This window comes from Neophocaena asiaeorientalis, unplaced genomic scaffold (assembly GCF_003031525.2).
Source record: "Neophocaena asiaeorientalis asiaeorientalis breed wild unplaced genomic scaffold, Neophocaena_asiaeorientalis_V1.1 scaffold241, whole genome shotgun sequence".
Classification (NCBI taxonomy): domain Eukaryota; kingdom Metazoa; phylum Chordata; class Mammalia; order Artiodactyla; family Phocoenidae; genus Neophocaena; species Neophocaena asiaeorientalis.
In genome coordinates, this window is record NW_020172287.1 from 979118 (window position 1) to 1004503 (window position 25386).

General features: G+C 40.6%; 1 protein-coding gene across 2 annotated transcripts in view; it reads right to left on the minus strand.

Moving 5' to 3' along the window:
* The window catches only part of RUFY1 (RUN and FYVE domain containing 1), a 56253-nt gene that overhangs the window by 22074 nt on the left and 8793 nt on the right, over nucleotides 1-25386 (minus strand). For both annotated transcript variants that reach the window (XM_024765161.1, XM_024765152.1), the window contains exons 2-11: nucleotides 24357-24530; nucleotides 22910-23027; nucleotides 18069-18170; nucleotides 16548-16671; nucleotides 11821-11882; nucleotides 8685-8750; nucleotides 6484-6553; nucleotides 2471-2572; nucleotides 1616-1732; nucleotides 1050-1217 (exon numbers count right to left, since the gene is read on the minus strand). In XM_024765161.1, the coding sequence (XP_024620929.1) occupies nucleotides 1050-1217; nucleotides 1616-1732; nucleotides 2471-2572; nucleotides 6484-6553; nucleotides 8685-8750; nucleotides 11821-11882; nucleotides 16548-16671; nucleotides 18069-18170; nucleotides 22910-23027; nucleotides 24357-24530 (1103 nt within the window). The remainder of the gene's footprint in view (nucleotides 1-1049; nucleotides 1218-1615; nucleotides 1733-2470; nucleotides 2573-6483; nucleotides 6554-8684; nucleotides 8751-11820; nucleotides 11883-16547; nucleotides 16672-18068; nucleotides 18171-22909; nucleotides 23028-24356; nucleotides 24531-25386) is intronic.

A 25386-nucleotide genomic window follows, 5' to 3' on the forward strand; every position in this document is an offset into this window, starting at 1 on the left:
AGATCCCACATGCCGTGGAGCAGCTGGGCCCGTGAGCCATGGCCGCTGAGCCTGCGCGTCCGGAGCCTGTGCTCCGCAACGGGAGAGGGCACAACAGTGAGAAGCCCGCATACAGCAAAAACAAACAAACAAATCTCATTGATAATTTGTTGGGAGGGTAAAACTTTTTCTTCCTTTTCTCTTTTTGCTTCAATTTTCATTGTTGCAATTACAAAAATATTAATTACGTAATAATTTTTAAAAAGACAGACAAAATAGCACAGTTTATTTGTACCGTCTGCTCTCACATTATCTTTGACATAGATGTTACTACTAGTAAGACTGAAACCACTCTATGGAAAAGGAAGTGGGACTGTTTCGGCAATAAAATAGGAAAGAGAACTTCAAAAAAGGAAAAGCTTCGAGGACACAGAATGGTACCCTTCTGGGTAGCTTCTGGGCAAGAAAGTGTTGCAGTGTTTAGATGCTGTCTTTCAAACTCTGGCGTGACCAGTTCTTTCTGGGCTAGCTCCCCTTGACCACTCTGAAATGACGAGGGAGGTGATCTTGGAGACTCAGCAAGATTAACTAATTGCCAAAGCTTTAAAAGGCAATACTAACTAATATCCTTAATCCACTTCCCCATTTCTTGGGGCAAACAATCAGTACCTGAAGTAGACAGAAACAGACAGCAGGGGGACAGTGAACGTATGACAGGCAAAGTTCAGATTTAGATTCAAGAGACACAGTTCAGTTTTCAGCTCTATTTATTAGCTGTGCCACCAGGGACATGTGACTTAGCCATTTGATTTTACCTTGTCACTTACATTTCCCCCCATTTTATAAACTTTTGTCAGGGACTGCCGGGAGACTCAAATAAAATAAATGCAATAACATGTAAGATGGCCTAGGACCAGGTCTGCAAATACGAGGCCCTCACAGATGTGTCTATTCTCTCCTTCTGCGGAAAGAATGACCCAAGACTGGAAAGGCAGCACGTGACAAGCTCTACCACTGTAGACAAGCAGCAGGAAACAGGGTTGTGATGTGGACATAAAGCCAAGTCCCACCTGAACTTTGTGAAACATCTGTAAGTTAATTGCTTTGACTTCCTCCAGCTGCTGGCGCAGGGCAACCAGAGTGTCCTGCTTCTCGTGAGTGTCCTTTTCTAGTAACTTCATTGCGATTTCCATTTCGGTTTTCATTCCAATTTGTAGCTCCAGTTCTTTTTCTAGTTCCTTAAAAGGATATTAATAAGGAAAGTATTATTAAAGCACATCACAGAAATGAACTTAACTGATGTTGTATCTTGGGCAGTGCTGAAAATACAAACGAAAGGTCAGAATAGGTTAGGGAGATGCAGACAAGTCTGTCTGGAGTGTAACGAGATTAAGTTTTCCCCCTTTCCTCATTTTACAATGAACACTGGCTCTGCATCAAGTCAACAGAAAGCAGGTAGGTGGCAATGAGGAATACTCCACGAGTATTTTTTTTCACATGTTAAAAACTTTATTTGCATAAAAACTCACTTGTTTTTAAAAGCAGGTTGAAGCATGTGTGTGCAAAGTGCTGACAGAAGTAACATAGAGGGAATAAACTGAGGAATCTTTCTGGTAACTCAGGCTCGCAAACTCACCAAACGGGCTTTCTTCTCCTCCTTCAGCTGCTTCCACACATCATTGTACATTTCATCCAGACCTTGCCGAGTCTGCTTGTAAGTCTCCAGCTCAACTTTTGTATCCTGTTTTGTTATCTGTGATTAAACAAGAGCACCAGAGGAATGGTTTGCTTACAGAAGCAAGCTAACTACAAAGTATTTAAAAATATAACACATATATATTTTTAAACAGTAGCATAATTTCTATTTTTTTAAGCATAATAGAGAAAGGCTAAAATTTTAAAGGTATTTTGAAATATCTTTGAACATGAAAGATGAGAGCAAGCCAATAGATTTTTGAAAAGGTAGGTGCAGAAAACAATTTAATTTTCTTTAAAATAGAATAGTCGTTCTGAGTGGGAAAGGTCCCCATTCAGTATTTATCTAGCACATTTTTAGCACTGGGTGAATTTCGAGATGAATCAGATATGGTCTCTACTCTCAAGTCATCAGGTGAGACAGCTGCAAGCCAGCAATTCTACACAACAGTAAGCGGATTCTATAATGGAGGAAGGTGCAAAGAGCTATGGAAACACGGGAGAAGAAGGGTCCAGGCCTACTGATGGGTGCCAGAGGCAGCACCACAGGGGACCGGGCTCATGAGAGAAGCTGAAGAGGGAATAGGAACTTTCACTCGCAAAGGCCCAGAGGCAAGGGAGCAGTGCACTTGGGAAACCCCAAGCAGTCCAGGTGGCCTGAGAGTGACATGGAAGGGCACTGTGGCAGGATTTTCTGGTGTCAAACAAGGCATCTTTGCACGTTCTGGGCTTGAGATCTCTGATGGACACGTATGAGTGGGGAACAGGCCGCCCAGCTGCAAGGCCTACTTCTCACCTCTACGCTTTTTTCGCTTTTCTCACGAATTAATTCATTTTGTTCTCTTAATTGTTGCTGTTCTTCTTGAAGTGAACAAATTCGGTCTGTTGCAGCTGAAAGCTGATTAAGAAAGATTTTTAGATTTCTTAACATCAAAATGAATCTTACTGTTCAAATTAAAAGCTAACATTTGGCATCTTCACAATTGACAATGTATTTTCACATATGTGATATTTTATTTTTTATCCTTGTTTTGAATAGGTAATACATTCACATGGTTCAAAATTCCAAAGATATAAAAACATAAACAGTAAAATCTCTCTTACCCCTGCCCCTAGCCATCTCTGCCTTCCCTAGATATTCTTGTTTTACAAAAATGATAGCATACTACTTCACGTGGGCAAAGATTTATGGACACAAATTAGAAACAGCTTAAATGTCCAATACTAGAAATGGTTTAACAAATCACAGTAAAAGCATAAAACAGAAATATGTAGTTATTAAAATACTTACAAAAGCTTTTAATGACTTGAGAACATACTTATGATATAATAAAAATAAAAAAGGTTATACAGTATGTTCTCACGTCTAGTTTAAAGAAAAGAACTTAACTATGTTAAAAATCATTAAGAAAAACAAAAACAAACAAAAAAAGCTTAAGAAAAGATGGGGACTCTATATACAGCTGTCACTTAGCCAAGGGATTATGGGCTTTTTTCCCCCTGATTCTTCATTCTTTTTAGTTTTTCTAGCCAATGAGCAAAAGGATATCTTATCACTAGAGAGAGAATTAAAGAAGCTGGGAGAGGAATCACAACCAAACCATTAAAGATGTGCCCGAGGAAAACATCTTCCTTGCCCTGAACAAGTTAACGTAGTTTAGGCTAAAGTGTACAGGAGCAGGTGCCTTCATGTACCTGCTGAGGAGAGGCTAGCAGGAGAGGTGAGTAAATACCCCAACCAACCTCTCCTTTCCCAGCCTCTGAGCCAGCCTGGTGAGAGAAGGTGAGGCTGGAGAAGGAGAAAGAAGCCAGACATTTGCCCTTGATACTTGGCTGTGCTCTTAGCGTCATTCACTAACGGGGGGCCCTGAAGCACTGAACTCCTCACCTCCTCTTGGTCAACAGCATCTAGGTCCACTCAGACTCAGAACCCAGGACTGGGGTTTCTAAACATAACTGCTGTGCCCACGTAAGAAACTTTAAGGCTTGAAAGGAGGTGCTAGTTGCTGCAAGGGAAGAAGCAGGCAAAAACCATAAGCTAATTCCCATCCTACTCTCTGAAGACATAGAGAGCACACCCTGAAGTGAGAGATATACTTTTCTCTGAAGTACATTTTCTATTACATCTGTTTGCCTTTGAAGGAAAAATAAGCCAGTTGTTCAGTTTCAAAAGCTAAATTAGACTTTCATTCAAAGCATGTCACCTCCCCTCAGAATGGGAGAAAATATTTACAGATGAAGCAACTGACCAGGGATTAATCTCCAAAATATACAAACAGCTCATGCAGCTCAATATCAAAAAAACAACCCAATCGAAAAATGGGCAGAAGATCTAAATAGACATTTCTCCAAAGAAGACATACAGATGGCCAAAAAGCACATGAAAAGATGGTCAACATCACTAATTATTAGAGAAATGCAAATCAAAACTACAATGAGGTATCACCTTACACTGGTCAGAATGGCCATCATGAAAAAAATCTACAAACAGGGCTTCCCTGGTGGCGCAGTGGTTGAGAGTCCGCCTGCCAAAATCTACAAACAATAATTGCTGGAGAGGGTGTAGAGAAAAGGCAACCCTCCTATACTGCTCGTAAAAAACTAAAAATAGAGCTACCATATGATCCAGCAATCCCACTCCTGGGCATATATCCGGAGAAAACCATAATTCTAAAAGATATATGTACCCCAATGTTCGTTGCAGCATTACTTACAGTAGCCAGGACATGGAAGCAACCTAAATGTCCATCAACAGAGGAATGAATAAAGAAGATGTAGTATATATACACAGTGGAATATTACTCAGCCATAAAAAAGAACGAAATAATGCCATCTGAAGAAACATGGATTGACCTAGAGATTGTCAGACTGAGTGAAGTCAGACAGAGAAAGACAAATATCATACAATATTGCTCATATGTGGAATCTAAAAAAGGGTATAAATGAACTTATCTACAAAACAGAAATAGAGTTACAGATGTAGAAAACACACTTACGGTTACCAGGGGGTAAAGGGCGGGAGGGATAAATTGGAAGATTGGGATTGACATATACAAACTACTATATATAAAACAGGTAACTAGTAAGGACCTTCTGTATAGCACAGGGAACTCTACTCATTACTATGTAATGGCCTATATGGGAAAAGAATCTGAAAAAGAGTGGATATATGTATATGTATAGCTGATTCACTTTGTTGTACACCTGAAACTAACACAACATTGTAAATCAACTATACTCCAATAAAAATTATATAAAAAAAAAAAAGCATGCCACCTCATCTGGGAGAACAAAGAGTGAATCTGCTTTTCTAAAATCAACTAAGGGGACTTCCCTGGTGGTGCAGTGGTTAAGAATCCGCCTGTCAATGCAGGGGACACGGGTTCAAGCCCTGGTCCAGGAAGATCCCACATACCGCGGAGCAACTAATCCCATGTGCCACAACTACTGAGCCTGCACTCTAGAGCCCGGGAGCCACACCTACTGAGCCCGCGCACCACAACTATTGAAGCCCGCACGCCTAGAGCCCGTGCTCCACAACAAGAGAAGCCACCGCAATGAGAAGCCCCTGCATCACAATGAAGACTAGCCCCCACTCACCGCAACTAGAGAAAGCCCGTGTGCAGCAACGAAGACCCAACGCAGCCAAAAATAAATAAATTAAATAAAATAAATAAATTAAAAAAAAAATAAAATAAAATCAACTAAGGTCTCCTTGAGTGCCTCCACATGCTAAGTGTTGGGCAAGGCACATTTATATGGTATTAACCTAACTTAATCTTAACAATACTATTGTAAGTGTGTTAAATTATCACCCAATTTAGAGATGAGGAAAGTGAGGCCCAAAGGCCCACTCCACCCCCCAGGTGAATTCGAGTCCTTCAGCTCTAAGTGTGATGAAGTCTCTCCCATGAGGACCATTTTTGAGTTTCTTTCTCCTGTTACAAATCTGAGCTCCTCTCCTGAAAGCTGTTCAGGCCTGGCCCCTCAAGAGGGCGCAGGAAGTTTAAAGTGAGCCCTAAACTGGGTCCTCCGTTACAAAGGTGCACTCTGCGACTCTCCTTTCGGCTGTAACCTGCCTCCACACTGTGGGGGGGTCACTCTCCGGCCCCCCTCACAGCCCTCTTCCTTCCCAGTGAGACTTGGTGGGGAGGGTCGAGCAGCCAGGACCGCTACCTGTGGAAAGCCTCAGAAAGGCTGAGCAACCCCCCTCCTGCTAACAGGAGACAAGATGTGTCCACCAAGGAGACTGCCGGGCAGCTGGCAGCAAGCTTTCTTCCTCAGCCTCAGCCCTCCTTCTTCCTGTCCTTTCATTTCTCTCTTCCTAGTGAGAAAGCAGAGAAAGACCACACTGTGGGGAGACTGGTTCCAAGCTCCTGAGAGGCCGAGACACGGAATGGGGGGGCGAGGGTACTTTTACCCCATAAAAGAGCCTGTGCCTTCTGGGCAGCCGGGAGACACACTACATCATAGGAAAGGTGGGAAACGAGGAAGAGGATAGCACGTTCACAAAAGGAGTGGGGCTTTTCCAACTATGACTTATCTTCTACTGGACCACTGTGAGGTGATAAAACCTAAGTCACTTAGAACTGGCTCATGATCCGTTGCACTGGCTCATGGGAGCCCCGGCCAGGGCAGAACACGGACATTCTGAGGATGTGAAATTCTGAGAATGTCTGTCCTGTGTGCAGCTCAACCCAAGGTTAGCAATTCCCATTCCTACCAGTGAGAAGCTCTGGTCAGATATACCAACCATACCATTTCTCTTCTTGGGTCATTCTGCTTTAAGAATTTCAATAAGTTACAAACCTCTTCTTGAAGTTTTGAATTAGTCTTTTCCAACCCTTCTATCTTGGTTTGAAGATCCCCAACTGTGCAGCTGTAAAAAAGAAAATATTAAGTAAATGTGAACTTATAAAAGCTGACTGTTTTCCCAATCTGTAAACAATGAGAATAGAGATTCCTAGATTTCCTATATGAAATGGAGAGTCAAAGGGTCTCCAATTAACTCATAGATGAGAATTCTAAATATATACGTAAGCAGTGTGTGTGTGTGTGTGTGTATATATATTTTTTTGTTTACTGAAATGTTTTCTCCAAATATGCTACCCATTTCTTGTTTAGCCAACTGGAAAGAAAACAGCATTTCCCCCAACACAATATATGGGAACCAAAATGCACCAGCAGTCATATATCTAAAGTAATATTCATAACAAGATATTGGTACTTTAGGGTAGTAGGATCAAAGGTGATTTTTAAATCTTTTTTATACTTTGTCCCATTTTTCACATATTCTTTAAGTAATATGCACTACTTTCATACTGAAAAATACGTAAAAAGCTAATGTAGACTTGACAAACAACAATAATAGTAGTAGTTTTCTTTTTGGACAATGTGTCAGGCCCTGTTTGTTTTAAGCACTTTAAATGCATCAACTCCCCACAATTCTGTGAGGCAAATCTTATTGTTAATCTGTTTTACAGATGAGGAAACCATAACTTTATTGAAAAACTCACCTAACTTCATACCCCTATGAACCCAGGTGATCTGGCTCCAGAGCCTGCACTTTTAGGCAACAGACCCTACTGCCAAAAACTGGGGCTTTTTGCCGGTGAGGGGGGGGTATCAAGAAACAAACCTGACAAGGCTAATGAACCAAGGTTCAAGAATTGGGTGGGAGAAAAATAAAAATACAAATTGACACAAAATGAAAAAGTCAACAAAACAAAACATATGGAAGGAATTACAAGTTTTAAGAGTATGCCATTTTCAATTCTGTACCAACTACATAACTCAGAAAATATCAACAAAATTTCTATTTTTCCTTAGAAAACATAAATTACCAAAGAAGATATATCCTCACGAGGAGAAAAGCTAGATGAATTAACAGCTAAGGAAAAACTGAAAAGCTGGCATAAGTATTGCCTCCACACAGGCTTTGAGCTTCAAATTTTCAAGGAGCAAATAATGCTCACGAAATAGAAGGTGTTCCCAGGCACAGAAACAAGGCAAAGCTTCCTGATTCATTTTGTGAAGCTGCATAACCCTGATACCATGCCAGAGGGGAAACTATGGAACAACTATGTTAAGTTACATGTTAAGAGGATGACTAAATTATTAAAGCTATGATCAAGTAGAGTTTATCCCTACGAAGAAATCCATTAATAAACTATATTACATCAATAGATTAAGGGATAAAAGTCATGTTAACTTAATGGATGCTAAAAGGCATTTGATAAAATTCAACATCTATTCCTTATAAAAGTTCTCAATAAACTAAGCATGGATTAAGAATCTCACTCTCAAAATAATAGCCAGCATCACACCTCAGGAAAGCTCAGAGCAGCATACCCTAGGTATGTTCTGAAGAACACACTAGCTCCTTTGCCTGCTTCATTGGCTTTGGGGGCCAGAGAGGCTGCTCCCGCAGAGAACTGCTAATGTGCACAGTGCACTCTCTAAAGAGCGTTCAGAGAGAGAATTATTTTTCCCAAACACGTTAGGCTGAGAATCTCCATCCATTCTCCATCAAAACCTGCAACAACTAGTGTTTCATGAAACACAGGAGCAGCTTTCCAATTAAAATGAAAATTCAAGATAAAGATACCTGCTATCACTATTGAATTGTTCTCAAAGGTCTAGCCCAGTGGTTTTCAACCCCTTTTTCCTGCCCAGAACATTGGAGGGATGTGTGTTGATTCCCAGCAGCAATAATGCTTCCCATGCAGTGATTTCCAACTAAGTTGCGGTGGGCTAAGGGGTGGAGAGGTTTAATTTATTACTCTCTAATTTGCATAACTAGACAGAACAAAAGATCAAAGGATTCCCCAAAGCTCTTTATCAAGAAATCATACTTCTACAGTCTGTACACATGAGCACTGAACAACAACCTTTTTTCTTGGTTTGGAAAAAAGTTAGTTATAAATATATGGCACCTCAAAAAGGTTCCATGAGGCAATTATCGGGCACTGAGAATGAACTGCAACAATGGAAAAAGGAGGGAGTCCTACCTTAAGTGCCGGTTAAGTTCTTCCACATAATTTTTTTGATCAAGGACATCAGTAATTCTTTCATGCCTTTTAAAAAGAATATAAAAAGAGAGAAATTCTTTTTACTCAGGGTTAATACTTTTAATTGTCCCCCAACCTTCCCGTCACCTTGTAGGAGTACGAATGTCATCAGGAAACCAAGAGATGGTCAGAGCTTAGTAATGTCTGCACGGTCCTAAGTGAACCAGCAAGGCGGGCTAGGAAGACATGGGACACACTGGAAACAGGCTGCCTGGAGAGGAGCCTCCCTGCAGACGCTCCTCCCACCTCTCCCCTAGCATTTGAGAAAGCCACTGGCAGGCAAGGTAGAAACACCAAAAGCCACATGTAAATGGCTTTCCAGTTAGGAGATGAAGCAGCCCTTGTTATACTGAAGGAAAAGAAGCTGCCTCAGAAAAGAAGACCACAAGACTCTTCAAAACACAAAGCTGATTAGTCTGGGTTAAAAAAAAAAAGACTCTGGGAACTCTTTGGCAGTCCAGTGGTTAGGACTCTGCACTTTCACTGCCAAGGGGGTAGGTTCAATCCCTGGTCAGGGAACTAAGATCCTGCAAGCTGTGCAGCATGGCCAAAAAAAAAAACAAACCAAAAAGCAAAAACACAACATAACAAAACTTCATACATCTTTATAAAAAAAGCAAAAAAGACTTTATCATTTTAAAGTTAGGCTCCTCCCACCAACTTCTTTACGTACATATGTACATAAATGGGATCATGTGACCCAGGTTCATGCCACAGGTGCTGGATTTGCTGGTCAGTGCAGTCATTTTTTTCTTTTACCTTTCTGCCCTTTACATAGCTCTCCCAGGTAACACATACTGATAGCTTGTTGAGTATCCTATGTGTATATAATCATAATATCTATCTATATTTTTACATATAGTATATGCAATTAAAATATATATTAGAGAATTTGGGGGTTTTAAAAAATGGGATATATATACTTCTCAGTAATATACTTTTCTCACTCAATAATACCTGCGGAAATCCCTCTAAATCTACTATACAGTAGGTTAAATTTGTTTTTCTTTCATGTCTGTATAATACATAGTGTGGAATACTTCAGATGTTCTACAATTCATTCAATTGCAGATGTCTCTAGGTATCCACGGGGGACTAGTTCCAGAACCTCTGTGGATACCCAAATCTGTAGATGCTCAAGTCCCTTATACAAATGGCATAGCACAGCTGACCCTCTATATCTGTGGGTTCCACATCTGCAGGTTCAAAGGCTGACTGTATTCCCTTAATAGTGGATAATCAGTTTACTTCCAGTTCTTTTTGACATTAAGAATGTATTTTAAATTTCAAGTGAGTGAATCCTTGTACTATGGGTGCATGAAGCATTAATGGGATTCCCGCTGGTCCCTTCCTTGGTAAGGTGCACTGCCAAGGCACTGAGAAGGAAGAGTTCTCATTACAAAGACGTGTGAAAGACAGGTAACAGATGTACGTGGTAAAATATTCAAACACAGCGCAAGGGTTTACAGTGAAACTCCCTCCCATGCCTGTCTCCTGACCTCTTCCCCACAGGTGGCCTTGTTTTTAGGTCGATGTGCCTCTCTAGAAATGATCCATGTATATGGAAGTACAACATATAAATATGGGTGTATGTCTTTTTTGTTATAACATAAATGGTAGCATGTTATATACATTGTTTGCTTTTTTTTCTTTTCTTTTTTTTTTTTCCAGGATAACTTCTTTTAATGCTCTTGTTAACAAGGATGAGGTAGAGCTACAATGTGGCATGAAAAGACACCCAAGACACAGTAGGATCAAAGAATAAGTCTAGTGGCAACTTAAATATATAATAGTACCTTTCCATTTACATCCAAACCATAAAGCAAATTACACTACCAACAAATATATACCTGCAAGGCAGTAAAGAAAGGCTTGGAAGGAGTCATGCATGAGTAGCTTCCTCTGAAGAAGCAGGGGGAGTGGGACTGAGATGGAGACAAGGGGATAGTGTTAATGGGGAAATTTGCCTTGTACTCTCTACTCTTCCACAGAGCCTAATTCCTTAAACAATGGGAATAGGAATGTATTACCACTGTAATTAAAAATAGCTAAATAAAAAATAAAAATTCAAACAACACAAAAACAAAAGTAGCATTCTTTGCCAACAGTTACATGAAAAGATGCAACATCACTAATCACAGGGGAATGCAAATCAAAAACCACAGTATGCTATCATGCCATACCCGTTAGAATGGCTATCACCGAAAAGACAAGAATAAGTGTAGGCCAGGATGCAGAGAAAAGGGAACACTTGTGCACTGTTGGTGGGAATGTAAATTGGTGCAGCCACTATGAAAAACAGTATGGCAATTCTTCAAAAAATTAAAAAATAGAATTACTAAATGATCCAGCAATTCCACTTCTGGGTATTTATCCAAAGAGAATGAAAACTAACTTGAAAATGTATATGCACACCCATGTTCACTGCAGCATTATTTATAACAGCCGAGATACGGAAACAACCTAACTGTCCATCAATGTATGTGGTATATTCATATAATAAAATACTATTCATCCATAAAAAAAAAGGAAATCCTACCATTTCTGACAACATGAGTGGACTTTGAGGGCATTATGCTAAGCGAAGTAAGTAAAACAGTGAAAGACAAATACCTTATGATCTTACTTATATGTGGAATCTAAAATAAACACAAAACCAAACTCACAGATACAGGGACTGGTGGTTGCCAGAGGTGGGGGGGTGGGGGAGTGGGTGAATGGGGCCATAAGGCACAAACTTCCAGTTATAAAATAAGTAAGTCCTGGGGATGTAATGTACAGCATGGTGACTGTAGTTAATAATACTGTATTGCATATTTGAAAGTTGCTAAGAGACTGGATCCTAAAAATGCTTATCACAAGAAAAGAAATTTTTTGTAACTACGTATGGTGATGGATGTTAACTAGACTTATTGTGGTGATCATTTTGCAATATATACAAATATCAGATCATTATGTTGTACACTTGAAACTAATATAATGTTATATGTCAATTATACCTCAATTTTAAAAAAGGAGCATTCTCTGCCAGAATTTCATTAAAAACGTGAAGAACAGCATACAATACAGAACTTACTCTTTGCCACCATCAAGATCCTGCACATCCTTAATGTAGAGAGAAAAATCGATCACTCCAACCTGATCGAAATAAAATGTACCAGTTTAAGTGAAAAATAACTTTTCGCACTTTCCACAAAACTTACAGTCTTTAAAATTCAGGGTATTTACCTTCCTATCTCAGGATAAAACAATAGGATTGTTAGGATAACCTGACAATCAGTTAGGTTAACCAGCTTAAAGCAGCAATCAATCAAACAAACAAACCAAAAGAAAAATAACCCCCTCACCTTCTAAACTTACTAAAAATCAGAATTTAAGGGAATATTCTGAAGTTTTATTTATTTATTTATTTATTTTACTTATTTAATTTATTCAACAATCAAATTGTTGACAAAGATCAACAAAGTTCTTTGGGTACAAAGTAATACAAAAAAAAAGAGACCTGTATCTCTAAAGTGGTGACCTTAACTGATAACTCTGACCTTAACTGATAACTCTGACTCCTTCTTCCCCCAAACTGAGGTGAAAAGGTCCAGTATTTCAGGGAAAATTCTCTGCTGCTGTGGGGAACTAGGGGCTCCAAGACCCCTCAAAATCTCAAAGTCAGGGGCTTTGTCCAGAAATAAAGCACTTCAGAGAGAGTGAATGAGAGCCCTAGTCTGCCACCATCCACTCTAGTGTAAGTGCAGCCATTCCTTCGAAATATAGGAAAATTGGGTTCATCAATAGAGAAATATTTAAATCAGTCATGTTATAGCCATATTGCAGAACCCTATGCAACCATAACAAAGAATGCAGAGAATGAATATGTAATGAAATGAAGAAAGCTCCAGGATAAAATTTTAACTCAAAGAATACTATGTACAGCATTAACTCCTTATAGTAACCTCCCTTATGTTAAAACCAAAGCTATACATGATGTTTTCTGCAACTCCTCTGTTGCGCCTCCCACCAATCTATATTCCTGACCCTTGAACCTGGGTGTCCAGTAAGGCCTGTCTTTATGAGCAGAAAGCAGCAGAAAGGATGCTGTGACTTCTGCAGCTAGGTTAACAAAGGCAGTACAAGCTTCTTCCTGGCTCTTTCCCTTGGGCATATACCTTTGAAGTTCTGAGCTTCCATGGGAAAAGTCTGGCTAACCGTGAGGCACCACACTGGAGACCAAGTGGAGAGACCACGTGTAGACAGAGATGCCCAAGAAGCCCCTGCTGCTCCAGCCTCAGCTCCCTGAGCCTTCTCAGCCCAGAGGACAGAGAGTGAGAGTGTATATGCCTTCAGCCACTCCAGCCCCAGCCACCAACTGCCTGAGATCACAGGCATGCTTAAGAGTCACCGTGCTGAGCTCAGCCATCCCTCAAATATGAGGGACTGTAATCATTTAGGTGACTGTTAATTTGTTACACTGCAACAGAAAACCAGAAAAGATTTAATTAAAAACAAAACCTATGTAGACATAAATGCATAGGAAAAGTAGAAACAGTCCCTCAAATTTTTACCATTATCTGTGGGGACAAGACTGGGACTGAAGGGGGAGAGGAGAAGGGGAGCTTGAATTTCACTTTTCACTTTACATTCTTCTGTAATTGCTTAACTTCTTTTCAACAAGCATGCATTTCTTTTGTAATACAAAAATAATTTAAAAAGAAATATATATTTGACTGGAAAGAAAGCAACAATAGAAGGAATGAGAAAGAATACCCAAAGTAGGAATTAATGGACTAGGAAACAAAGCTCTCCTCTCAAAGCAGAAGTGATGTGTAAAAGCAAGACCTGGTTCTTCGAGCTCAACACAGTAGACAAATCTCTACCGAGTATTACAATTTAGAAAAGTGAGATTTTAAAAAGCTGTAAGAAAATACTCTCATGCAACTAATAGATCTGAATGAAACAAATGATTTCTGGAAAAATATAAATGACTAAAACTGTTTCTAAGACTTAGGAAACCAATAAATTGACCGAAGCTATGCAAAAAATTAAAGTGGTCAAAGCATGAGGACCATAAAGCTTTTGCATAAAGCTGAAACTGTCATACTAGCCAGTTTTAACAAACCTTTAAAGAAAAATATTTCCTGCTCTAATAAACTGTTGTAGAAAGCAAGAAAGAAAAGAATATCATCCAGTTTATTTTATGAGGTTATACAATCCTGACACTGAAAAGTGACAAAGACAGTATAGAAAAGGAAAATTCAGACCAGTGTCACTTTTAAGGAGAAATACAAAATTTCCAAATAAACCACAGACATATTAAATCTAGGAGTATACTAAAAGAATAACGCGCGATGACCAAGTAAGGTTTATTTTATGATATTACAATAGGAAACCTAAGAATTAATTCAATTATTATTATGGGTTAAAAATGGATATGACATCTCAATAGATGCCAAAAAAGTTATTTGATAGCATTCAATGTTCATTTTTAAATAAAAATATAAAGTAAGCTAGAATAGAACAGTACTTTCTAAACATGAGAAAGAGGATCCCTCAGGGTGCAGTAGCAAATACTCATAATTTATGGTGACATACAAGAGGTATTAAAGATAAGAATAGGCCAGGGGGCTCAATCACATCTATTACTTAATAAAAATCCCAATTAAATTTTTATTTTGGAATCTGACAAAATGATGTTCAAGGTCATCTGGCAGAATGGACAGCCTCAACTATATCTGACAAAGAAGTACAACAAAGTAGGCAGGAGGTGAACTGCCAGAGCTTTGGTAATTAAAAGACTACGTTACTGGCATAGAAATAAAAAGATCCAGAGACTAAACAGAGAGTCCAGAAATAAGCCTCAGAGCATAATGGATATTTCAACACATGATAAAGGTGGAATTTCAAATTAGTAGGGAAATAATATTTGATACATGATATTGAGAAAACTTTACTACTACTGTAGTAATAGTTTACTACTGTACTTATATAAGAAATCTAGACTTCTACTTCACACTATGTCAAAACGAATAACAGGCAGATCATTTAAATGTAAAAAATATACACGTGATTTAAAAAATTAGGTTAATTTTTAGACGTGGAAGGACCTTCTAAGCACAATACCTTAGAAGGTATAAAGGAAAAGTCCATTAACTATGACCGGCAAAAAAAAAAAAAGTCTACAGGGAAAACAAGCCCCAAGACAGCAGAAAAAAAAAATTTATAACAAATATTCTGACAAATGGTAAATATCCTTAATCAATAATAAAGGAGTGGAAAAAGTTGGAAAACTCAAAAAAATGGGCAAAGGATATGAACAGGTGAACCCCCAATGGCAAATAAAACATGAAAAAAATAGTTTATCTTCCTAGTTCTCAAAAATATAAATGTGAGATGAAGAGTTGTTTTTCTCTCAGATTAAAAAAGACCAAGAATGCTCACATGTAATCACAACACTCATGCAGAATGTGTATACTCTGACACAGCAATCTCAAAACTTAACCTAAGAAAATAAACAGACAAGAGTAAAAAGAAGTATGAGGATGTTTATAACATTATTGTTGTAACATGGAAACAACTTACATTAGTAAGTATTGGTTAAATAAATTATGGTACATTCATAAAATGGATTACTATCAGTTGTTTAAAATGGTTTATATCTCTTGACATCAAGAGCTATGTGGAACATATTATTAAATTAAAAAATTGCAAAATGGTGTGCTTGGAATAATCATATTTTGGTTTAATGAAAAAAGAGAACTCCAAACATCTGTCTCTGAAATATAAATACACACATACACCTTTCTTCATGTGCTTCAAGGATGTATCCTGAAATGTAACACTGAATTAGCTCTTTCTGTGCAATGGGATTATATGTGATATTTTGTTTCTTTTCAAAAAAACTTCTTTGTATTTTTTGAAAAACATTTAACAGGCAAAAACAAGAAAACTACTAGAAAAAAAAAAAAAAAGAGAGGAAAGGTTACAATAAAAAAAGCTGACCTGGTCACGGAGGGATTGGGGAAGCTTTAGATTCATGTCCAAACATGTAGTGGGAAGAAGCCTGGGCCACTGCCCAGTTACAGATGCCCTGAAGAGGTGGAGGTGAGGGTGGGGCAGGGTGTCGTGACTTACTGCCCCTGCCACCACGAGTTTAGGTCTCAGCCCTGGTCAAGAGGGCTGTCCCACCCCATGGGGCACTCTGCATCTTACCGCCTACTTTCATTTGTGCTCCATTTTACCATCTGACTTCCCAAATCTCTCCCGAGTCTATTTTCCCATTCCTCATGCAACCTGGGGCTTCCAGACTTGTCTGCTCAATGTTTTTGCTTTCCCTATTCTTGGCTGCTTCTAACTCATGAACTGGATGGTTGCTAGCTTGATCTTTCTCAATCCCAGGCCTGTTCATTTCAGTGTACTGCTTAAATACCTCCAAAGGTTTTTAAGTTCCAAAGTTCCAGGGACAAAAACTAAAGCCTCTAACATGGCACTGATGGCCTAACAATTGGGCCAGCCTCTACCTTCACTTCACTCATTGAGCATCCTGTGTTCTAGCCATGGAGAACTGCTTCCCGTTCCCAAACACGCCATGCTCTCTGTGTGCCTCTGTGCCTTTGCCCAAGCTATTTTTCACCCTTCCCCAAGACCTTTGCCAGCTGCTCCCCACTCTGGTCCAGCATAGCACCTTGCACAGCCCTGTGCCAGATGCCCCCTGCCATCTGCCCCTTCCTTAGGTTCAGCATATGTCTGCAGATCCTATGTAAAATCCCTGGCCCAGACAAGGCATTCGATCTGGAGTCAAAATTCCCATTTTACCTGAGAATCCAAGTCTTCTCCTTTTAAACAGAGGTTGGCATCAAGCACATTGAGTCCCACCAGCAGACCAACAATCACCATCCCTTCTTCCTCCATCATTAATGCCTCAGGCTCATAGAACTCACTGAAAGAGATCGATACAACAGGAACACCTTCACCACCCTTCTCTTGGACCTACTCTGCCTTTTCACCTCTCAGCTCATGGCCTGGCTGCCAACTTCATCAGGAGCCAGAGGCTCCCTTGTGTGAATTCCCTTCTTCCTTCTATTTCCTCTCCCACTTTAAGTGCTGCTATCTCTTCTCTGGCCTCTCCTCTCTTCCTGTGGCTTAAAATGGACTCCTCCTACCTCTGGTCTAGGATTAACTCCTCTGTTTGGACCCTGGAGCCCAGTCCTCCTCATCTCTTGGCTCCTGTGTTCCTGAACATCACTCTGCCCCTCCTGTCCACTCTGGCTCCTTCTTTTGTGTTGCTATGAACTACTTCTACACTTACATTCATGTCAACATAAAGTGGGATCCCACAGCCTCCCCCACCACCCATCCAAGGATAAAACTCTTCCCTCTTCCCTGTGTCCCATGGAACAACACTGGCTGCTTTTACTTCCTTACCTCCAAGTCACCTCAGCCATTACAGTGAGGCTCCATCCATTACTGCTCTGGTCACCAGCGATTAGCTAATTTACCATTGTGTGTATGAGTACATGAGAACTTATTATCCTAAGAATTAGTTGTTTAGAATGAAATCTGTACCTCAGAGTTACTCAGTATAACAGTACTCAAAGAAGAGTACAAAGTACGTGAACTATTTGAAACCCGTATTTATCATGAAAAGATATGTTCAATAATAAGCCATGACTTGAAAACAATGGAAAATTTTGGGTGACTGTAAAAGACATTTTTATTTCAGTTAGGTAAGAGAATTATCTCTGGCGAGATCTGTTCCTTGTAAATGATCATATCCTGGAGAAAATTCCTCTTATAATGGTTACTTTTGTTTATAGAGTTATAAATATAAAAAATGAACCCAGTCATAAATTTCAGAGATAGACAGTTCGTCTTTACTGATGCCAAGAGATATAAAAGTTTACAAACTGAATGTGGAATCCTAAAACAGGTAATCTAGATATGTTCCCTTACAAAAAGCAGGGTTTTATACTTTAAAATTGCCCACTGAATCTAGTTCAAGTCATTTTCCCCCTATTATCATCCAATCAAATACCATTTTGTTGAAACTTAATGGAGTACGCTGTCAGGGTGCCTAATCTTAGGTATTTTTGAAGAACTATCTTCAAAATGACTTTTCAAAATGAAAATATACATCTTCATTCATAAAGACTTTCAGACATCAGTGCTCAAAAAATAAAATACTGCTATTTTAAAACTAAGCCACAGAATAGTTACACTTAATAATAATTTGAATAAAAACTGTACAATATACATTCTTGTTTTAATTCCGAATGATATACAGAACTGTGTTCTAATTACGAAGCAAAAGCTAAGCAAAGATAGGTGATGAAATACCTTAAGAGATGTTTATTGTCTACAAGCACTTTCAGATAATCTGCCAGTTTCTTCTGCATGAGTGCAAGATAAAGCCAAGCTCTGCCCCTTCCCACAGCTGTCCTGGAATTCAAACAGGGAATCAAACTATTATGGCATAACAATAATAACAACAAAAAACAAAGGGAAAAAAACCAACTTAGCCAAGGAGAAACACATGTTCACGCATACATATGCTGGTGAATGCAGAGAACGCTGTAATAGAGCTGCCCTGGGGGCTGGAGGAGCGCACTGTCTGGGAAGGCTGAGGAAATGGCTCACTGCATTCTTTTGGGTACTGTTTGAAGTCTGTATCATGGGGCATGTATTCTGCACCACCCCACCCCCCAAAAGAATAGGAAAAAAAATTTAAGCCACAAACATCTGATTTCTGGAACAAATACAATTAGATAAAACTTTGCATGTATTCATAAAATTTCACAGGGAGTCAGGAAATACCAGGTTAGATTGTATAATGGATAAATTTTCTTTCAAAAGACGAATATAGAACGTAGTTGTTAAAGGGTTGAAGTCTCACAAAATTTCTAGGGCATTAGCTCAAAGGTACAATTTTATTTCTGATGTGGTAAAATACACATAACATAAAGTTTACCACCTTACCCATTTTTAACTGTACTGTTCAGTACTGTTAGGTACATTCATGCTGTTGTGCAACCAATCTCAAAGGTGTGATTTTGAAAAGATCTGTTTTAAACATTAAAAGAAAAGAAAAGGCCTCCCAATTGTAGACCTAACATTATTTAAGGAAAAAAAGATCCTGTTCTAAGCAGAGTAACTGCATTTGTAACACCCAAGAGAGTATTAGAGGTACTGCTGTAATCAATATCAGCCTCAAAGGGTCAGAGGGCACCCAACTTAATCAATACAAAAGACTGGATTCCCCCCTTCTCCCTTCAATAAATGATGTAAAGCCAGAGTAAATAAGAAAGGAAATAAAGTAGGGAAAAAAAAAGACATCTGATGTTGGCATGATAGGAAAAATGGACACTGACACGTGCTGCTTGGTGGGAGTGCAAACTGATACAATTCTTCTAGCAGGCAATTTAATGACAGTAGGTTATCAAAATTCTACATCTAGTAATATAAGGAAATAATTTAGGAGGTACACAAAGACGTATGTTTGGGGGTGGTCACCACTGCACTGTTTGGATAATGAGAATTTGAAGACAACCACAAAGAGCAAAGTGGGAGGAGCTATACAAAAATGATGTGGATGACTATTATGGCAAAAGGTTTAAAATCTAATATTAAATGGGAAAAAAAGCCACAAAACAGTACGTACAGTTTAATACTTGATTTTTTTTCCCCCAGTTCCCCACCTCTGTACAATATACTGCTCTTAGTTTAGGTTCACTTCCAAAACATTTTTATGCATATGAAAATAAATATAAATTCTATTTTTCTCTCCTGTTTACAAAAAAATTAGTATGCTATATATGCTGTTCTGCAACTTGCTTATTTCACTGAATATCTGTCATTTTGAAATTCTTTCCAGACACAGGGAATTTTTCGTTCATTTTTTCATAGCTTTAGAGTGTTTCAGTATTGGACTGCCCTATAATTTATTTAGCTGGTTTTTATCTAGGCTGTTTCTAATCTTCCGCTGTTACAAATAATGCTGCAACAGGTATTTCTGTACATGTGACATTTTCATGTGTTAGATTTACGAGATAAAACTCCTAGAAGTGGAATTGCTGGGTCAAAGGGTAGATGTATTGGTGTTTTTTGTGGATAGTGCCAAACTGTCTTCCATGAGAAGCAGTGCAATAATGAAGCCACTGGGGGAGGTGGAAGGGAATAAAAATAGAATCTTATTTGTCTGTCCGACTATGCACTGAAAGGATCTAAAAGGATACTGACCACGATATTAATTGTAGTTTTTTTTCTGAGTAGTAAGCTAACAGAAGCACCTTTTTTGTTTCTTAATTAAAAGTTATGTAGGGCTTCCCTGGTGGCGCAGTGGTTGAGAGTCCACCTGCCGATGCAGGGGACGCGGGTTCTGTGCCCGCGTCCGGGAGGATCCTGCATGCCGCGGAGTGGCTAGGTCCGTGGGCCATGGCCGCTGAGCCTGCGCGACCGGCGCCTGTGCTCCGCAACGGGAGAGGCCACAGCAGTGAGAGGCCCGCGTACGGCAAAAAAAAAAAAAAAGTTATGTAATAAGAAAAAAGGTGGTTTTGGGGGTTATTTTTTTTTTTTAGAATTTATTTATTTTTGGCTGTGTTGGGTCCTTGTTGCTGCGCGTGGGCTTTCTCGAGTTGCGGTGAAGGGAGGTTACTCTTCATTGCGGTGCACGTGCTTCACATTGCGGTGGCTTCTCTTGTTGCAGAGCCTGGGCTCTAGGCGTGTGCACTTCAGTAGTTGTGGCGCATGGGCTCTAGAGCACAGGCTCAGTAGTTGTGGCACACAGGCTTCGTTGCTCCGCGGCATGTGGGATCTTCCCAGACCAGGGATCGAACCCATGTTTCCTGCATTGGCAGGCGGAGTCTTAACCACTGTACCACCAGGGAAGTCCCCAAAAAGGTTGTTTTTAATTTTCAAAAAAGAGAGAGACAAGCTTTGTCTGTTATCTGGGTTTAGGCGCCAATCTTAAGTGTAACTTATTCATTGTGTAACAGTTTGTTTAATAATAAACCATGACATGAAAACAATGAAATATTTTGGGTGATAGGCCATACTGTAAAAGATATTTTTATCTCAATTAGACAAGGACATTAAACTCTAGAGAGATGTCTCTCAGGATGCAAAGTTCGTCACGCAAGTTTCAAACCACCTTAGAGCAAATAGTCTCTACCCTCAAAAAAAATTCTGGTCATAACTTCCAAAATACTGCAGAAATTTTAGAACTTTTGTTACTATTTAATGAAATAGTAAAAACACTGCAGCTCTTTATAGAGCAAAGCAGTAGCCTTTTCTCACATGGCTCCCAACAAGGCTACTCCTCCAGAGGCATCAAGAGGAGGGAGCTACTATGTATTTCCTTTTTGGCAGACAGAGGGAGGATTTGGGTACTTAAGCTAGTTACCTGTTTAGCATCCACAGGGAACAGAAGCAGTGAGTTTAGCTGACAATAAGCTCTTTGTTAGCACAACAAGACTTCAAAAACGCCTCCTGTGCCTAAGTGGAAATAGCCTGAGTGCAGGAGGAGGGAGAGCCCTGCTCCATCCAACCAGACCACCCAGAGACACAGTCTAGTGCTGTACTCTTGAGGGAGTGAGCTTGCTGGAAGGGAATGGACAATAGGACCACATAAAGAACAAATGAAGGGACTTCCCTGGTGGCGCAGTGGTTAAGAATGCAGGGGACACGGGTTCGATCCCTGGTCCGGGAAGATCCCACATGCCACGGAGCAACGAAGCCTGTGTGCCACAACTGATCAGCCTGCGCTCTAGAACCCACGAGCCACAATTACTGAAGGCTGCGTGCCTAGAGCCCGTGCTCTGCAACGAGAAGCCACTGCAGTGAGAAGCCCGCACACTGCAATGAAGACCCAATACCACCAAAAAAAAAAAGAACTGAAGAAACAAGGCAGAAGACGTAGGAGGCTCATGAGGGGGTCACCAAATAAATATATGAAAGGTTGTCGCCTGCTAAAGGTTTTCACTTTAGGTGGTATAGGCCCAGAGGGATGAACCAGGGACAGAGACAGAAGGCTTAAGTCCTATGAATGCACAGGGCTCAGCAAAGATGGAGTTTAGTGGGATTTAGAGGGTTTAGTGGGATTTAGAGGGCTTCAGAGACCAGCAGACCTGTGTTTTCTTCCTGGTTCCACCACTCCCTTGCCGAGGGACCTTGAGCAAGTTACTTAACTACTGTGAGTCTCAGTTTCTGCACTTGTAGATGGGGACACCAACAGCTTAGTTCCTAGGGATTTGTGGAGGATAAAACGAGATAATGAAATGTCCTTAGCACAATGCCTGGCACATGGCAGGACCTTAGTTAATTGTGGTGGCCATTATTATTATCTAAAAATGGAATAAGCTGGCTCTGCAGGAGAAGGTCAAACAGAGGCTGGACAGTTGAGTCCCCTGTGAAAGACTCTGCCGGGAGAACTTTTGCATTGGCCTAAGGATCTCCAGGGCCCCTTCTCAATGCAGATTCCACGATACACCTTTTCGTGTTCCATTCAGTTTTTTATTTTGCGCCTATACATAGGGATCCCAAGGGCAAACCCAGATAAGGCAAAAAGGCAAAATTCATTAGTGCCAGCCTTTCCACAAATGTTTCTTATCCTGGAATCTAAAATCTGTTCCAAACTGTATTATTCAGAAAACTGCCCAGGTGCATCTGTCTTTTTTTTTTTTAACATCTTTATTGGAGTACAATTGCTTTTTAATGGTGTGTTAGTTTCTGCTTTATAACAAAGTGAATCAGCTATACATATACATATATCCCCATATCTCCTCCCTCTTGCATCTCCCTCCCACCCTCCCTATCCCACCCCTCTAGGTGGTCACAAAGCACCCAGGTGCATCTGAAGCAGCAATTCCAGGAGTGTAACAACTCTTTTTCCTCCTGTAACTGCTCTTTGGGTGACAACACCTTTTCACTATTTGACCTTGTATGACACGCAATCACTGTCCCCATTTTAAAGAAAAGGAAACTGTGGCTCAGAGAGGGGCAAATTTTCTCAAGCTTATGTGGAGAATGAGCAGCAGAGCTGGGACTAAAGTCTAAGTAGAGTGTAGCTTTTGCTACAGTTTGTTCTAAATTAGAAAACGCTTTATCAGCAAGGAATAGAGAAATTGATAAATACAAGGAAGTTTTCTTAAAACATCAAATTGATGTAACTACTTCTCACTCACTTTAATTCTGGCAGATTTCTGACACTAGTGGCTATATCTGATGCTTCTGGACAAAGTTTCTCCACCAGCTCCAAAGGACCAAAGAAAGATTTATTTTGGCCAATAAAACTCTTCTTAACTAAAAGGGAAAACAGAAGCGTTATTCATAAGAACAGGTTGCAAAATGTCTTCAGGGTCCCACAGTCTCTCTCCCAAAAGCCAAATGAATGCTGTGGAGCTGCACTGCTTACTCCTTCTGATTCAGTCTTGGGGACTGGGAAAGGCCAGGTACCAAATGAGCTCTCCCTTCCTCTAATGAAAGGGTTTCTCTGATATACCCACTAGGCTCTTTCAAGTATTTATTGACCATGAAATAAAACAAGTGGTCAAATGATCACCTGTGAAATCCTTGCCTTTTCTCCCTCCTATGCCAAAGTCAATTCTTGATTTCAAATCATCACCACCATCCCTCATCTGAACGGCTGCAATAATCTCCTAATGGGTTTCCCTGCTCCTAATACCGTCACCTCCCCACCTTTCTAATCTGTCCTCCACATAGCTGGAAGTTCTTTTACAAATGTAAGTTAGATCTTGTTTTTCCCTTGCTGAAAATCCTCTAAATACTCTTAGAATAAAATCCAGCTCCTCACCTGACCTATAAAGGCCTACCGTGATCCAGCCCATCCCAACTGCCCTGACCTCACCTACTCCTTCTCAGCATGCCTCAGTTACCTGGTGTCTTCCTGAAACCAAGGTTGGTCCCCCTCAGGACTTCGGTCTTGTTTTGTTCTGTCTTTCTAGGAAGGCTCTTGCCCCAAACATCTGAAAGGTTGACTCCTTCTCTTTTAGGTCTCAGCTCACATTTTACCTCCCCAGAAAGACCTTCGCCTCTCACCCTAGTTGAAAGGTTTTTCCCTTTATTCTCTATCATTTAACCTATTTTGCGTCCCTGAATTTGTAGCATTTTGTAATTATTTTGCTTCTGAGTTTGTTGTCTGTCTCCTCTTCTAGAACTGTGCTGTCCAAGGTAGTCACTAGCCACAAGTGCTACTGAAATGTAGCCAGTGCAACTGAGATGTGCTGTAAGTATAAAACACACGGTGGATCTTTAAGTCTCAGTGTAGAAAAGAATTCAAAATATCTCATTAGTAAGGTTTATACTGATTATATGTGTCAAAATGATAATATTTTGGCTATATTGGGATAAATTACTAAAAGTAATTTCATCAGTTTCTTTTCCGTTTTTTAAAACGTGTCTACTAGAACATTAGAAATTACACATGTGGCTTGCATGGCATTTCTATTGGACAGCGCTGCTCTAGAATGTTGCGTCTTGTGGGCAGGGACCTTGTTTGTCTTGTGTGCACAAGAACAACACCAGCACCCAGAACAACGTTTGGCACTGATGATGCTGGGAAACAGCTAGCCCGAATTTTTCAAGCCCCCGACCCCGCCCCCTCAGGCTCACCTTTCAGCCCATGTTTGAGGCAGTGCTCCATCACTACAAAGAACTGCTGCAAGGGGGCATGGTCTGCATCCAGGCTGCGGCCCAGGCTCAGGGCGGACTGGAGCAAGACCTTGATGCTGAGTTTCATCATGTGCATCAGGTTGACACGCTCCTCCATCATCTGGCACTTGGAAGCTGGAGGACAGAAGCGGGGACAGCTTCGTTAGTGGACTGAGTGTAGCCCGGGGTGAGGAGGCTGGACGCGGAACAATGGAGGCGGTCTGCTCGGAGCGCGGACGTGCGGGTAAACTGGAGATCGCAGCCAGCCGGGCCCTGACCCCGGGAGGTCACAGCCGCGTGTGGTCGGCGGGGGCCTTGGGTCAGACTCCAGAGGCCTCTCCCAGGTAGCTCAGCGCGTTGCTACGGCGACGACCCTACCAAGAGTCTCCGCGAATGGTTCCTCCCACGCCCCCATTCCATTTTTGACTAAGGGAAGGGCGCAAACTCCAGGAAGCCCTGCCCCAAGCTAGAAGGCTTGCTGGGAAAGTGCTCCACCCCCTCTCGTTCCTATTGGAGGAGTACAGGTCGAGGCCACGCCCATGGAGCTAACGGGCGCCATTTTGACTTTTCAGCCAGGACGGAGGTAGCGGCTTCCGGGATTGGTTGGGTTGGTCCGCACACCGGCCACAGGGTTTTCTGAGCCGGTTGTTTTGCCTGATAGTGCCAGCCGGAGCCTTCGGGGAAGGCTCCTCAGTTCCTCAGTAATGGACTCAAATTTTCGTTGTTACCCATCTTTCGTCCACAATTAGTGGACAATTACGAGTTTTACACTTCTTTTGTAAATAAAACCGTTAGAATAAAATGAACTCAGCTGCTTTTCAACTCCATTAACCTTGTCACTTTGAGAGCAAAAGTTTGTAGTCAATATCAGATATCCATGACAAATTCTTACCAAGTGTCATCTCAAGCCCAGGAAACTGTCATTCGAGCAATTAATAATATAGACCCCAAACTATAACCTACTCCCGGCAGGAAAAATATCCCGGGCCAG